At 54.3% G+C, this 14,212-nt stretch overlaps 7 protein-coding genes across 7 annotated transcripts; 6 read left to right on the forward strand and 1 right to left on the reverse strand.

Annotated features, from left to right (window-relative positions):
- Position 1: 1 nt before the first annotated feature.
- BO85DRAFT_450905 (uncharacterized protein) lies at positions 2 to 725 on the forward strand. The gene is made up of 2 exons (XM_025660478.1): positions 2 to 112; positions 214 to 725. The coding sequence occupies exon 2, from the start codon at positions 233 to 235 to the stop codon at positions 485 to 487; it is 255 nt and encodes an 84-aa protein (XP_025514181.1). The 5' UTR covers positions 2 to 112; positions 214 to 232; the 3' UTR covers positions 488 to 725.
- Positions 726 to 1,456: 731 nt separating this feature from the next.
- On the forward strand, positions 1,457 to 3,506 carry BO85DRAFT_375187 (kinesin-3 family protein uncB; the record flags this gene model as incomplete). The annotated part of the gene is made up of 2 exons (XM_025656159.1): positions 1,457 to 1,748; positions 1,819 to 3,506. The coding sequence occupies 2 exons, from the start codon at positions 1,457 to 1,459 to the stop codon at positions 3,504 to 3,506; spliced, it is 1,980 nt and encodes a 659-aa protein (XP_025514182.1).
- Positions 3,507 to 3,920: 414 nt separating this feature from the next.
- On the forward strand, positions 3,921 to 6,054 carry BO85DRAFT_450907 (translation initiation factor eIF2B subunit delta). Its single transcript, XM_025660479.1, has 2 exons — positions 3,921 to 4,953; positions 5,010 to 6,054. The coding sequence occupies exons 1-2, from the start codon at positions 4,009 to 4,011 to the stop codon at positions 5,994 to 5,996; spliced, it is 1,932 nt and encodes a 643-aa protein (XP_025514183.1). The 5' UTR covers positions 3,921 to 4,008; the 3' UTR covers positions 5,997 to 6,054.
- Positions 6,055 to 6,136: 82 nt separating this feature from the next.
- BO85DRAFT_450908 (Apc13 domain protein) lies at positions 6,137 to 7,206 on the forward strand. The gene is made up of 2 exons (XM_025660480.1): positions 6,137 to 6,271; positions 6,404 to 7,206. Exons 1-2 carry the CDS (start codon positions 6,269 to 6,271, stop codon positions 6,896 to 6,898), a joined length of 498 nt encoding a protein of 165 aa, XP_025514184.1. The 5' UTR covers positions 6,137 to 6,268; the 3' UTR covers positions 6,899 to 7,206.
- On the reverse strand, positions 6,783 to 9,269 carry BO85DRAFT_450909 (DNA-directed DNA polymerase alpha subunit POL12). The gene is made up of 4 exons (XM_025660481.1): positions 8,928 to 9,269; positions 8,721 to 8,882; positions 7,382 to 8,675; positions 6,783 to 7,322 (listed from the first exon to the last, which is right to left on the reverse strand). Exons 1-4 carry the CDS (start codon positions 9,248 to 9,250, stop codon positions 7,149 to 7,151), a joined length of 1,953 nt encoding a protein of 650 aa, XP_025514185.1. The 5' UTR covers positions 9,251 to 9,269; the 3' UTR covers positions 6,783 to 7,148.
- A 178-nt stretch (positions 9,270 to 9,447) lies between these two features.
- Positions 9,448 to 11,048, forward strand: BO85DRAFT_450910 (CRAL/TRIO domain protein). Its single transcript, XM_025660482.1, has 2 exons — positions 9,448 to 10,490; positions 10,539 to 11,048. The coding sequence occupies exons 1-2, from the start codon at positions 9,656 to 9,658 to the stop codon at positions 10,871 to 10,873; spliced, it is 1,170 nt and encodes a 389-aa protein (XP_025514186.1). The 5' UTR covers positions 9,448 to 9,655; the 3' UTR covers positions 10,874 to 11,048.
- Positions 11,049 to 11,604: 556 nt separating this feature from the next.
- Positions 11,605 to 14,167, forward strand: snf4 (AMP-activated serine/threonine-protein kinase regulatory subunit SNF4). Its single transcript, XM_025660483.1, has 6 exons — positions 11,605 to 12,279; positions 12,574 to 12,697; positions 12,790 to 12,939; positions 12,993 to 13,349; positions 13,408 to 13,517; positions 13,574 to 14,167. Exons 1-6 carry the CDS (start codon positions 11,827 to 11,829, stop codon positions 13,757 to 13,759), a joined length of 1,380 nt encoding a protein of 459 aa, XP_025514187.1. The 5' UTR covers positions 11,605 to 11,826; the 3' UTR covers positions 13,760 to 14,167.
- Positions 14,168 to 14,212: the final 45 nt, after the last annotated feature.

Here is a 14,212-nt window from a genome sequence, read left to right on the forward strand (position 1 = left end):
ATATCATGCCGGGCCCGTGCCCCAGTTCGCTTCTGTCGTTGGTTTCATGATACGTCGATCTGAATGTAACCATCACAACTAAAGTCCATCTAGGCAACTGTACTACCATCTGGTACGCTTGCTGTTTTTCCTTGGTTGCGGGTGCAGATGTGCTCGATTGCCGTGGAGATGGCCAGCAGTCTTAGCCGGAATATCAACTAATAGATTCTACAGAAAGCATACAACCACCACCATGTCCTCAAGAGGTTCAAATCCCGTCTCGCGCCTTGCGGAAGCCGCCAAGGAGAAGGTTGCGCCCAGTACCTCCTCCAAAGCCAAGGATCCCAGTGCAAACTGGACCCCGGAGGAGATGTTTGAAACAACATTGGATAGGAACGGCAACCCTGTGCCCGATGATTCCTATATTGACGGGGAAAAAATGAGAAAAGGACGACAAGGCCCGGACGAAGGAGATGTCTTTGAGGCCGCAAATGAGGATTTCGACTAAGTCAAGCCCGGTGGGAATAATGACGCTGGAGGCGTCCATAGAGGGAGCAACGCGGCTATATGATATGAGACCATGCGGAATGTTCGATGCTGTCAGTCACTCTTTGCAGGACAAGAGCGGTGGATGCTGAGACATGAGTGCATGCAATGTGTAAATGTGGATAGTGCTAGTAATTTCCCGGTGGTGCACTCCTTGACCACCGGACCAACCGAAACAATCAGATTGTATGCAATCGAGACATATCCTTACATCCTCGGCGGTCTGTGTCTCTCCGAACACAGCAGTAGTCTTTCTTATCGTGAGCTCGTGTCCCTGGCTGTCTGTAGAATTGCCATGGCAACCACCCGCTGCCAGAAGGTCTATGCGCTGCCTCAGGCTGTCTGCTATTCCCGATCGGGAAATCCCCAAACGAGGTCATGGCGCTGCGATTCATTCATCTTGAACTCCCCACGATCAAACACCCCCCCAGTTCTCGATTGTTGCTTCTGGTCCCTCCTCGATCGCTGCATCTCCCCGTGTACCTTCTTCGAGAGGGGGGAAGTGTGTACTGTCTTCCATCCCCTTGCGTGCCACTGCATGTTTCTCTCTTTCACCTTCCATCGCAGGAGCTTTCCCGAAACCCCCGACTGCCCGACTGTTTACCCCATGTCGAGAGTGGAATCGCTCTGTTGTCTAGTGCCGGATGTCAATTGAACTTGCAGACGGACGGTCCGCGCAAGCATATACATTCTGGATATCCTCCTTGTTTAATTCCCCCCTTCGAGGGCGAGCACTACGCCCATTCTTGGGTCCACTAACGCAGCAGCCACCCATACCCTTAAAATCAATCCCTCCTCGATAAGAAAAGAGCCCGCCTCTCGGTCCCTACCATCCGGTGGTACAGTTGCCTGTATGTACCATTGCCTACTTCAACGCCATCGTGAGCACCTCACTCAGTTTGTACAGTTTTTGAGGGATCACGGTCACGCCATGTCCCTGGACCCCCGTTTCTACCACCATATCGGCCACGGCTCCGGGCCTGGCTCCCAATCCTCCGCCTCGTCCTCCGGGATCTCCGCGATAACCGGCATCACCAGTCCCTCGGCCCATTCGATGACTGCCTCCGCCGCTACCTTACGATCAACCGCGTCCAGTCCGTCACTGCGCGCACGCGAGGGCGTGGCCGTGTCTGCCCACCACCGAGTCGATAGCATGTCTAGTCCTTCCAGCGGCGGCGGCAACGTGCGCGTTGTCGTCCGTGTGAGGAAGTTCCTTCCCAGAGGTACGTCTGGCTGAACGATGAAGAGTATTACGGATGGAAGCTGACAGCCATCCCATATTTGGGAGCATAGAGATTAACCGCAATGCCGAATGTCTGATCAGCATGGATCCGCATACGCAGACGACCAAACTTCGAGCGCCCCAGATAAGCCCGGAAGACGAAGGGAAGCCTAAATCGCAGGCGCGCGGAAAGGTGTTGGAGGATAAATCATTTGTCTTTGACAATTCTTTCTGGTCGCATAACGAACGGGACCCCCACTACGCCCACCAGGAAGACGTCTACAACTGTTTGGGAGAAGAGTTCTTGGACCACAATTTCGAAGGATACCACACCTGCATATTCGCCTATGGCCAGACGGGTTCTGGCAAGAGTTATACCATGATGGGCACACCGGAAGCGCCTGGGTTGATTCCTCGGACCTGCGAAGATTTGTTCCAACGCATCGAAAGCGCCGAATCTCCGGATATTAGTTTCAATGTGCGCGTCTCCTATTTCGAGGTCTACAATGAACATGTGCGCGATTTGCTCGTCCCTCGGAGCGACCCGCCGCACTACCTTCGTGTTCGGGAGTCCCCGTTGGAAGGTCCGTACGTCAAGGACCTAACAGAGGTGACGGTCAAGAGCTTCGACGAACTCATGAAGTTCATGCGCAAGGGAGATGTATCGCGCACGGTGGCTAGCACTAAGATGAACGATACGTCGTCGCGGTCACACGCAGTGTTTACTATTACTCTGAAGCAGATCCACCATGACCTTTCGACTGATGAAACCACTGAGCGCACGGCACGAATACGTCTCGTTGATCTGGCAGGTTCAGAACGAGCCAAGTCCACGGAAGCAACCGGTCAACGACTGCGTGAGGGGTCCAACATCAACAAGTCCTTGACCACACTGGGCCGAGTCATTGCCGCACTGGCAGATCCCAAGCCGGGTCGCGGGGGCAAACGCAAGGGCAAGGATGTGGTCCCGTATCGCGACTCGATCCTGACCTGGCTGCTGAAAGATAGTCTCGGGGGCAACTCGAAGACGGCGATGATAGCATGTATTTCTCCCAGTGACTACGAGGAAACGCTCTCCACCCTACGATACGCAGACCAGGCCAAGCGCATCCGAACACGCGCCCGAGTTAACCAGGACCACCTCTCCGCCGCCGAACGTGATAAACAAATCGCCGAAATGGCGGAAACGATCCGCACGCTTCAGCTGAGTGTCAGCCTGGCCGCAGCCAACCGACGAGAGAATGAGATGCAGAACGAGCGCCTCGAAGATTATCAGCAGAAGGTGGAGAAGCTCCAGCGATTGATGGAGGAGACGAAGATGGTGAGTGAATGTAAGATTCGGCAGCTGCAGACGGAGAACGAGGCCCTGCGGAATCACCTCAAGCTGGCCTTGGACAGTATCCGGAACCCGATCCCTCCGGTGGTGGTGCATAAGCGCCGGAGTGGCTTATACAGTGTGAATGAGAACGATGGCTCCCCGTCCAATCGCAAGCGGCTCAGCCGTGCCCGATCGCCTCCGTCCGACGTCGAGCCCGAACCCGAGCCGGACCTCATTTGGGAAGATGAAGACACGATGCAAAGCGAGGCCAGTCATGTTGAGGCGCAGGAAGTGCAGACGCATATGGAGAACCTTTTGGACGATCTGAGTATGTTCAAGCGCAAGATAGCGACGGACCACGAACGATTCCGACCCAGCTGGAAGCCTGAAGGACGAAAGCGACGACGAGCGCTGGGCAATGTTTGGGTCAACAATCGATAAATGGACAACTTTCGCGAATAGAATGGGATGGGATTGGGCTGGGTAGCGTGGGTGGCTTTGTGATTATGGCGTTGGATGGATTGACTTGGATGCACATAATTGGAGACGCTGGTTTGATTTGAACTGCGTCTCGCTGCGATGATATCTTTGCTGCTTTTCTTCCTTCTTCTCTTCTGGCCTTTAGCTTTCACTTTTCTGGCACGATGACATGATTGTATGGTAGGATGACAAGGATGCTTGATGCCCGAATACCATGAAACCTTGTGATTAGTCGATGCACATCGGCTGTGGCTTGACAGAATGTCTGCCCAGCTCTGACTCAGGTACCTGCTATAGTTAGTAAGTCTACCTTGATACATGAAGGTGTCAGTTATAGATAAATAGTAGATAGATGTAAAGCAATTGCTAGTCATCAACGGTGAGATCCGGTTTCGCAGCCCCGATGACTCCACTCCCAACCACCACAGAAACCTTTACTAGTGAGGTGAGGTAACACAGTGGAATGATACTCCTAGAGATACTCCTTACTCTGGGAAGCACCGTGGTGCAATACGTGGGTGTTTTGGTGGTGGTGGTAACAGCAGCTTATGTGAAGCAGCAGCAAAGCGTGAGTCAACGACGGGAACGGGTTTCATCGCCGGCTCCCCCCACAACATCCACTTCTTCTTCCACTTCCTCCTCCGCCGAAAAAGTCTCCAATGCCCCTCCCGATCGCCTCGATACTCCCCCTCCTTCCTTCGACTACACATCACCTCTCATAATGGCGACCCCCGTCGACTCCTCACAACCCCCGGCTGAAATGCAATCCCAGCAATCATCATCATCATCATCCCCAGGCGCTGCCGCCGGCGCCAACGCCTCCGCTAAGCCCGCTAAACCGCAGCAATCACAGCCCGCCAAGCAACAACCACAACAGCAACAATCACAATCCAAAGGAAAGGATACTGCCGCCGCTGGTGGAGATGGCGCTGCGCTCTCCCCCGCCGAATTGAAGAAGAAAGCCAAAGCCGAAAAGGCCGCCCGTCGCGCTCGCGAACGCGCCGAACGTGAACAGTCCGGTGGTGGTGCTGGTGGTGCTGCGCCCGGTGGGGGTCAGTCTGCTGCTGGTGGGAAGAAGGGCGCGTCGGGTCCCGGTGGTACTGGGGCTGGTGGGAAAGACGCTTCTGGTGCTGCGACGCCGCAGAAGGGTGGTCATCAGAAGCAGCTGCCTCGTCGCGGTTCGGCGCAGGCGACGGGCCAGCCGAGTGCGGCGGAGTTGAAGAAGAAGCAGGAGGAGAAGAATGTTTCGGTCTTTGGACACTTGTATGGTCAGCAGCGCAGGACTACGATTGCTGGCGCTGGAAAGGAGGTGCATCCGGCGGTTTTGGCGCTGGGCATGCAGATGAGAGACTATGTGGTTTGTGGTAGTAGTGCTAGATGTGTTGCTACGTTGTTGGCCTTCAAGAGGGTATATCTTTCTATCTTGGTGTTGGCTGTGTGCTGTGATGTGTTAACGTTTGTCAGGTCATCGAAGCTTATACTACCCCCCTGGGCACCTCGCTCGCCCGCCACTTGACTACCCACCTCTCTCACCAGATTACCTACCTTTCTACGTGTCGTCCCCTGTCTATCAGTCAGGGTAACGCTATCCGCGCCCTCAAGCTCGCCATCTCCTCCATTGATCCGTCCGTCCCCGAAGCTACCGCCAAGGCCTCGCTGTGCGATTTCATCGACAGCTTCATCCGCGAGAAGATCACCGTCGCCGACCAGGTTATCGCCGGCAGCGCAGCACAGAAGATTCAGGATGGAGACGTGATCGTGACATTTGCAGGCAGCTCGATCGTGAAGCAGACGCTGTTGGCGGCACACAAGGAGGGCAAGCAATTCCGTGTCTCCATCATCGACTCGCGGCCACTGTTCGAGGGTAAGAATCTGGCGCGCACGCTCGCCAACGCCGGTCTGGACGTGCAATACTCCCTCATGAACGGCATCAGCCACGCCATCAAAGATGCTACCAAGGTTTTCCTGGGCGCCCACGCCATGACCAGTAACGGTCGCCTGTACTCGCGCGTCGGCACCGCGCTGGTCGCCATGTCGGCCAAGGAGCGCGCTGGCGGCGTCGAAGTTCCCGTCATTGTATGCTGCGAGACAGTCAAGTTCACGGACCGCGTCGCGCTGGACAGTATCGTCGTGAACGAGATTGCGGACGCCGATGAGCTGGTGACGGTCGAGCCGGTGCAGCAGCTGACCGGGTTGCCGGATCCCGCGGTGCAGCCGGCCGTAGAGCCCAAGAAGGGCGGCAAAGCTAGCAGTGCGCCGGTGGAGACGAGCACGGCGGCACAGAGCAAGTCATCGCCGCTGGAGGACTGGAAGGAGTCGGCGAATCTGCAGCTGCTGAATATCATGTATGATGTGACGCCGGCGGAGTATGTGGATATGGTGGTGACGGAGATGGGCAGTTTGCCGCCGAGTGCAGTACCTATAGTGCATCGGATGAGTACGAATATGTAGTTTTGTATCTTGGTTATTAGGTAGATAATGGATGCAATGTGATTTACTTGTGAGTGGATATGATTCGTAGTTGGAGATGAAAGCGGTGATCCTGATTCAATTCCGTAAATGCTTATCGCAACACCACTTAAACAACACAACTCACAACAAACTACCAACACAATACACCAAACTTAATCCACAATAACAACATCAACCAGACACCAAACACCAGCTACACACTCAACTCACATCCATTCTACTCCAACTCCAACCCACAATCTCCCTCCAAAATGGTACACCCCTCCCCAATACCCTCTTCCCTCCATCCCAATTTATCCCCTCACCACCACCACCAAAACCCCCTCCCCCCAAACATCCCAACCATCCAACCCACCAACTAACCAAATCCCAAAAAAACAAAACAGAGCAAAGACTCCACCCCCACCCACCTCCACATGCACCACCCCCGACTAGCCGACTACTTCGAAGACTTCACGCGCCCACACCACACCACCTCTTCCTCCTCTCCCTACACATCCACCGCAACCCAAGCCTTTGCAGCAGCAGCAACAGCAGCAGCAGCCACCGGCGGCGGCACCGGCACCTCCCCGACCCTCACGCCCTCCTTCCTCCCCATCGAAGACATCTACATCCCGCCGCAGTATCAGCCCCCCAACCCGGAGGACGAAGACGATGTGGTTCCGGATCAACACGCCGCGTTTGGGATTGCGAGGGCTATGGCGCTGCAGGGGAGGAGAGGGGAGGGGGCGTGGAGGGATTTGGGACTGGAGGGGTTGGTTAGGGGGGATGGATCCGGGGGAGGAGAGGCTGCAGGGGCAGGAGGGGCAGGCGCGAAGGTGAGGGTTAGAGGGGAGGGGAGGTTGATGGGGGGGAGGAGGAGGGTGGTTTGTTTGAGGTGATCTTTCTTTGTCTTGTTGGTTGGGGATGATGCATAGGGTGGTTTGGTATTAAGGGAGGGATAGGATACCAATGGGATGGATGGGAAGATGGGATGGTGTTATGGTTATTGTTATGACTAGGCTACGCTATTATACCCTGCGTTTGTTGTGTGGTTTTTATGGGTATCGGAGGAGTCTTTCGTGGAATCATCATTATCATGTATACTACTGCTGCTGCTGCTGCTGCTATACTGCGCTATGCTGCGCTGCGCTATATCCGTATTATGTCTACCCGGGCCCGTTCATACAATTTATGGCTGACCTGCTTCTGCTCCCTCTCGTCGTCTTCTATGCGTCGTGGCTGGATCGCCATCTGTGCGTATGTGCCTGCGCCGCGGCGCTTGGAGAGCGTGCCGGGGTTGATCACTGTGACGCTGTCCACTACCTGTCTGGTTGTTAGCATTATCATAGATTATACGGATTGCTGGGTGTGGACGGGCTGACCTTGACAAACGGCGGCAGCATGCTCGGCGTTATCAACACGTCCGGCCGCACATTCCACCACTCGCCCAGCTTCGAATAGCTCACGTCGACCATTCCCCCCGTTGCAAGACCGGTCCCCGCTCGTGGCAGCATGTCTCTGCTCGATGTCGGGAACATCGGCTGGAAGTGTCGCTGCTCGATCATGTACTTGGGCAGTCTTGTCAGGAGGTTCCCCTCCGTTGGTTTGCCGTGCAGTATCTCCTCGCGTCGCAGCTCGTATAGCACATCGTGCGAGCACATTCCAATGACTGTCTCGTTCAGTGACAGCGTCACCGGGTTGGACACCATGCGAACCTGCTTCGGCAGGCCCAGCTCCTTCTTGGGTAGCTGCTCCTGCGGCCAGGAGACGTGCTTGCTGACTGCGTCGCGGACGGACGGCACCAGAACGATTGTGATGCTGGGCACGGCTGCCACGAGTCGCTGTAGCGGGGCTGAGATACAATGCCGGAATACCGTCGTCAGCGTCACCGTGTCCGGGTCCACGCCGTTGATCTCGGGCAGATCGAAATCCCCCGAGGCCAGCAGGGGATGCTCGATGTCCAGGAAGGGCCCGAGCAGGACGAGGCCGTCCGCGTAGCTGTCTGCTGCCTTGCGGCAGATCTCTTTTAGTGGCTCGTAGTCGAGGTTATCATCTGCTGTGTACGGGCCGGCAGCGACGAGAACGTTCAAGGGCGCTGAGCCAGCGTCTTCGAGTCTCTGGTTGATGGTTTCAAGGTTGATGACTGACGAAGCGGCCGGTGGGAGAAGGGGTGTGGGGAGGACCTCTTTGACGGAGAAGTAGTTGCCGGACGCATTAATGCCGCGCAGCGCCACGATCTGGCCCGGGAAGAAGTTGGCAGATGGCACGGATTCGAGTTTCAGTGGAACACGGATGCCTGCTCCTGTACGTCTGGACGTCTCGAGCACGAGTGACGCCGTGTTGATTTTTCCTTCCATACTGTCGGATGCGATGCGGCCGACGGCCACGATCTCGCTGGTGCTTTGCGTAGCGGCGCTGCCGAATGTGATCTCGTCGCTGCCGTACTGTTTCTCAAACAATGCCATGAATTCGTCGATGCGGTCGTCCAAGATCTCCGATGCCTCGGCCAGTCGCATGGCCATAGGCTTGTATCCGAACTTCTTCAAATCTGTGTTTGCCGTCGGTCGTATGCGGGCTTCGGAGTATGGCGCGATAGGGGCCTCTGCTTGTGGGAGATGGGAATTGATGGTTTCGATGGTTTCGCCTGCATTTTGACGCTGGGAAAAGGGGATGGATCTGCTTCGTCAGTTGCGGGCTTTTTACGGTGATTCGCGCACGTACTGTAGCCCATCACCATTTGTCTGTTTCACACTGGTACTCATCGGAGATCCATTGTGTTCGGTTCTCCCGATCTTGGAGATTGATGGCGAAGCAAAGTCGGACTTCCGCTTCGCTGAACCGGCATTGCTCCGACCAGAAGCACCTGGTGTTAATCCGTCCAGCCTGACTCGTTAGATTTGTACATTAAATCATTGATACTCAACATACATGCCAAAAACATCTGACGTAGCAGCGCGCGGAGTGGCCGGTACTGCTGGTTTCCTCTCCATCTGTCGGCCTGCTTTGCCGCGGGCGTCTCGCTCCAATGTATCCTGCACATCTTTCTTGAATAGACGCACGGTACCCAGGTCCATCTTCAGCTCATCTGGGCCCATCTTCAGACAATAAGACTCCCATTTGTAGAAGAGCTCCTGCGCGGAGATGGAATGGATGCGCAGGATTGACTGCAATTCGGTAAGGACATCCTTGGGTAGACCATCTGGAGCAGCGGCAGCAAAGAGCTCATTGAGCTCTGCGACAGAGTCCTCCATGTTGACTGGAACCTTGGCTTATTGATGAGTTTGGATAGTAACCAATATGCGGCTCTCTATCGGAACTGCAATGACGCGCGACGCGTGAGACGCGCAAATTGGTTGATGCGACCGCCTGCCGAAAAGAGACCGCAGCACGACCCGCGGGACCACGTATTTTTTGACTGCAATTGATTAATCCATCGGAGGTTTGCAGCTGACGATCGGTGGGCCTGCCGATCAACACTCCGCCCTGCTCAATCTTACGGCGTGAAAAAGGACACCCGGGAAGCTGCTTGCCGTTCTCCCCCTTTATTATATTCGCTGATGTCTTGCGATTTATAAATTTGGTGCCCTCAGACAAGGCAGACACTTACACTACAATTATCTACACTAGATTCAACAGATCCAAGCAAGCTCTTCATCATGAGCGCTCACTCTAACCCCCCGGCCGCTGCGCCCGCCGACAATACTCCTGCTGTCGATGCCTCACAGACCACCTCTTCTGACCCGTCACCTTCAAATTCTGCTGAGATCGCAGCTACCCCTGAGACTACCACTAAGCCCGCAGAATCCACAGATTTAGCCAAGCAAATCGAGGAGTTCGAATCGCAATTGCCCTTGTCCGCCGCCGACGGTCTCATCCAGAAGCCCTTTCCCCGCCCCCTTGAATCGGCCAAGCCAACACCCCCGGCCGAGCTCACCTCCGATCAGCAAGCAAAATACAAGGATGTCCTGAAGGCTGTCTCAGAATGGACCACGGTTCCGACAACGTCCGCTAAGAGTTCTCCTACCGCCCCTATTACCGACGATGAGCGCATGTTCCTGACCCGCGAGTGCCTGTTGCGGTACCTGCGCGCAACCAAATGGAATGTCTCCGAGGCAATCGCGCGCCTTCAGCGCACGCTCACCTGGCGCCGCGAGTACGGCGTTGAAAAGCTCACAGCCGAATATATCTCCGTTGAGAACGAGACGGGCAAGCAGGTCATTCTGGGATATGACATTCACGGGCGCCCATGCCTGTACCTGCTGCCATCAAACCAGAACACGGAAACGAGCGACCGCCAGATCCAGCACTTGGTCTTTATGCTTGAGCGCGTTATTGACCTCATGGGGCCGGACCAGGAGACGCTGGCACTGATCGTCAACTACAAGGAGACGAAGTCGGGTCAGAACGCGAGTATCGGCCAGGCCAAGCAGACCCTCAACTTTCTACAGAACCACTACCCCGAGAGAATGGGCCGCGCCCTTGTGATTAACAGTGAGTTATCCCTATACCATGCAAACGATAGTCCTTGACCGCATTCAGTGCCTTTCATGATCCTTGGTTTCTTCAAGATCATCACGCCGTTCATCGACCCATTGACTCGCCAAAAGCTAAAGTTCAACGAGGACCTGGGTCAGCACGTGCCTCCAGGCCAGTTGATGAAGTCCATGGGCGGTGAGGTCGAGTTCCGGTACGACCATTCTATCTACTGGCCGACGCTCAACAAACTTGCCGACCAGCGCCGAGCAGCATACAAGGAGCGGTGGATCCAGGGCGGGAAACGTGTTGGTGAGATTGAGAACTATCTGAAGACGGGCACCAGCCCGAGTCTCTCTCAGACGGAGGGAGCGAACGGTGGAGCGCAGCCTACAGCATAAAACTTTCCATCTTGTGCGACTTCCGGGTAGAAATGTCTTTAATTGTTCTTCGAGCGTTGGCGATTGCATGGCTGGCTGTGGCATAAAGCATAGATACGCCTTTAAAATTCTTTGGCATCGTTTTCTTCAAGCTCTCGGTTAGACTTATGGTGCAATTAGACACATGGCCCAATTATCCTCAGCAACTTTTTCTTGGTATCGCACTGTTGCGTAACAACGTCTATGGAGGCATTGATGTCGGCGTAAATAAAGACCGGAGCTAGTCAAGCAAAGCGACTCGAAGCTTTCTCCGCAGTGGCCTGTCACGTGTGGGGATGGCGGGGCAGTGTCTGCCTCAGGCATGTATCCCACCACCTCCCACCACTCAAGTTCTCTCAACGAAGCTGCAGCAATACATAATGCTGGAAATGGAAGGCTGCGGCATGTAGTAAACACAAACACCCCCTGAATATGACACACTGCACATATTGTAGCCTGTCAGAATGTCTGTTTGGAATTTTGGCACCTCAATGTCCGCCTTGGATGCCCCTCGTTCCTGGTGCACTCTTCTCACCTGCAACTATCCAGGCGACTGGGGTCTTAATTAACTAAGATAGTAGGCAGATTAATTAATCAGGAGATGTGATGCATCATCCTAAGCATCCTGCGCATGATTCGTCGCGCGCTGTCTTCTCAGATGATCCTAGACATTCTCCTTTCTATTTTTTTTAACATCCCATACTGATCCTCTTCCTCCCCGCCTATCCATATCACTAGGAATACTACTAGTTCTATTATCCCAGCGGCACCGGCGGGTTATAACCCCTGTCAAGTGCATCAAGCCTTGAGCTGCTATTGATCCTACAGGTCTGGGAGATCATTTCCACCCAGAGTTAACTTTCGTTGTCTCGTCCATTCTGAATGTCTGGATGTGTTTTGCGGTCCCACGACAGTAGCGGCACTGGGCAATCAAGATGGAGGAAGCTCCCCAGCGGGTGCCCGTAGTCCCCACGGGCAGAATGAGCAGCACTTCCGGGCGGCCGCTTTCAATCACCGACGACACCTCCACCACCACCACTACCACAACTACCACTACTACTACTACCACTGCAACGACCACCTCGACCACCTCCACCATTACTGCGCTGACTAGCACGGCTGCTGCTGTTGCTCCTGCTGCTCCTCCTCCTCCTCCTGCTGCTGCCTCTCCTCGGTCCACTCCACCTCAGCCTTACCCTCGCCCGCCTTCCTCCACCGGTTCCTATCCCTCGCCCATTCCCTCTCCTGTTCCAGACCGTCGTCCTATCCGCGGTCACGAGGGAGGATTCGTGTATCCCGCCTCCTTTCTCCGGCCGCGAGGTCTATCACACCCAATGCCCCCCGCTCAGCCCGAAAGGGCGATCGATCGGGAAGAGCGTCAGGCCCTAGTGAGTTGCTTTGCTTTTCTCTTCCTTTTTCTCCTCCCCGTTGCTTGCTTTTTCCCCTCAAATCTTCCTGTTTGCCCCGCTCATGTCCATCGCCGCCTTACCCCTCTTTGGTCCGCACTGCTTCGTACATAAACCTGTTATATCACTTTGTTTGCCATGGTTCAGGCTCTGTCATGCCTGCGCTCAATGCCAATGTGCCGTGACCTTGGCTGCCAACTGCTTGCTCGTAATTGTTTCCACAAAGATATCAAATGGATCAACTAATCGGATTCTGGTCTCTCTTCATCCCTGTAGCGTGCCATACGCAACTTCCTCAAAGTCCGTACCAGCTATGATGTCCTTCCGCTCAGTTTCCGACTTATCATGTTCGATACATCGCTGTCCGTCAAGGAGAGTCTGAATATCCTCATACAGAACGGCATGTCTTTTTCCCACCAGCTTCCTGCGGCTCCGCGGGCTATGCGCATCGCCGAATGCAATCTCGCTGACTGGAAAGCATGCACAATACAGGTATCGTTTCGGCTCCGCTATGGGACTCTACATCCTCGACCTTTGCCGGTCTTCTCACCACATCCGACTACATCAATGTTATCCAGTACTACTACCAGAACCCCGAGGCTTTGAACCAGATCGATCAATTCCGCTTGGATAGTCTACGAGGTGCGTCTGGCGCTTTTTCCAGCAGGAACACACAGGCTGACATTCTATTCTAGAAGTCGAAAAGGCGCTCCATGTGGCGCCTCCCGAAACGATATCCATTGACCCAGAGCGGCCGCTCTACGAAGCCTGTCGGCGCATGCTCGAGTCTCGCGCCAGGAGAATTCCTTTGGTTACTTTTGATAGTCAGACCGATCGAGCCCTCGTTCTGAGTGTTCTCACCCAGTACCGCATCCTGAAGTTTGTCGCCGTCAACGTCAACGACACGCAGAAGTTACGGAAGCCCCTTGGTGAGATCTTGCTGGGCTCGTATCACAATATAGCAGTCGCATCGATGGATACACCGGTCATTGACGTGATTCACATCCTCGTCTCACGGAGCATATCAAGTGTCCCCATCATCAATACTGAAGGTAGGCGATACTACGTTGGAGCGCGCATGTATGTGTACTGATTTCGTAATCTTCGCAGGTGTTGTGTACAACGTCTTTGAGGCTGTCGACGTGATAACGCTGATCAAAGGAGGTGTCTATGATGATTTGAGTCTAACGGTGGGCGAGGCGTTGAAGAAGCGATCTCCGGTAAGTTGGCTCTGTCACACAAGAATTTCCTAGTACATTTGACTCATTACTCCCAGGACTTTCCCGGAATCTACACATGCTCCCTGAACGATGGTCTGGATACCATTTTCGACACGATTCGCAAATCCCGTGTACACCGCCTGGTTGTGGTGGACGACAACTTCCGGCTAAAGGGTGTCCTGACCTTGAGTGATATTCTCCAGTACATCCTTTTGGAGGGTGAAAATGACGAGTCATCATGAACAATGTATTTGCGCCTTGTCGCGCTGCTACGCATACTTACAACTTGCATGGAAAGGCGTTTTTGCGTGCCAGTGTCGGTTCCCGGGCCTCCTTGGTTGGCAACGGTAGCCCACTGCACGTTATTGACTTGATTATACGGTTCTACCCCCTTATATTGTTTCTTGGTATTTGAGCACTTGGGCTTTTGTCCGTCTTGTTTGAAATGCAAAAGTAGACGGTACTTTATGGCGCAACGGTCTATATCCCGGTTACAAAGGCACTCGTGTACACAATACATCTAGACATTGTCATTGAACTTCAGTTGTAGAAATAGCCCGCTCAGCGTGAGAAGTTGATTATTACTTGTGAGCGTGGCGGTTGCAGTTGTATTAGCAAGCATTCATGGACCTTTGTTATTGAACGGCAAAGTTTTGTCCTCGCAATCGTTAGCGTTGTATATTCCCTGTCCAAGC

Source organism: Aspergillus piperis (genome assembly GCF_003184755.1).
Source record: "Aspergillus piperis CBS 112811 unplaced genomic scaffold BO85scaffold_13, whole genome shotgun sequence".
NCBI lineage: Eukaryota > Fungi > Ascomycota > Eurotiomycetes > Eurotiales > Aspergillaceae > Aspergillus > Aspergillus piperis.

Excerpts from the sequence above, each read along its gene's own strand:
- BO85DRAFT_450905 (XM_025660478.1), top strand. The coding sequence starts at position 233 with ATGTCCTCAAGAGGTTCAAATCCCGTCTCGCGCCTTGCGGAAGCCGCC.
- BO85DRAFT_450907 (XM_025660479.1), top strand. The coding sequence starts at position 4,009 with ATGATACTCCTAGAGATACTCCTTACTCTGGGAAGCACCGTGGTGCAA. Across the intron at positions 4,954-5,009 it reads CGTTGTTGGCCTTCAAGAGG|GTCATCGAAGCTTATACTAC; the intron begins GTATATCTTTCT and ends AACGTTTGTCAG.
- BO85DRAFT_450909 (XM_025660481.1), bottom strand. The coding sequence starts at position 9,250 with ATGGAGGACTCTGTCGCAGAGCTCAATGAGCTCTTTGCTGCCGCTGCT. Across the intron at positions 8,676-8,720 it reads ACAAATGGTGATGGGCTACA|ATCCATCCCCTTTTCCCAGC; the intron begins GTACGTGCGCGA and ends CTGACGAAGCAG. Across the intron at positions 7,323-7,381 it reads TGCTGCCGCCGTTTGTCAAG|GTAGTGGACAGCGTCACAGT; the intron begins GTCAGCCCGTCC and ends ACAACCAGACAG.
- BO85DRAFT_450910 (XM_025660482.1), top strand. The coding sequence starts at position 9,656 with ATGAGCGCTCACTCTAACCCCCCGGCCGCTGCGCCCGCCGACAATACT. Across the intron at positions 10,491-10,538 it reads CCGCGCCCTTGTGATTAACA|TGCCTTTCATGATCCTTGGT; the intron begins GTGAGTTATCCC and ends GACCGCATTCAG.
- snf4 (XM_025660483.1), top strand. The coding sequence starts at position 11,827 with ATGGAGGAAGCTCCCCAGCGGGTGCCCGTAGTCCCCACGGGCAGAATG. Across the intron at positions 13,350-13,407 it reads CCCCATCATCAATACTGAAG|GTGTTGTGTACAACGTCTTT; the intron begins GTAGGCGATACT and ends TAATCTTCGCAG. Across the intron at positions 13,518-13,573 it reads CGTTGAAGAAGCGATCTCCG|GACTTTCCCGGAATCTACAC; the intron begins GTAAGTTGGCTC and ends CATTACTCCCAG.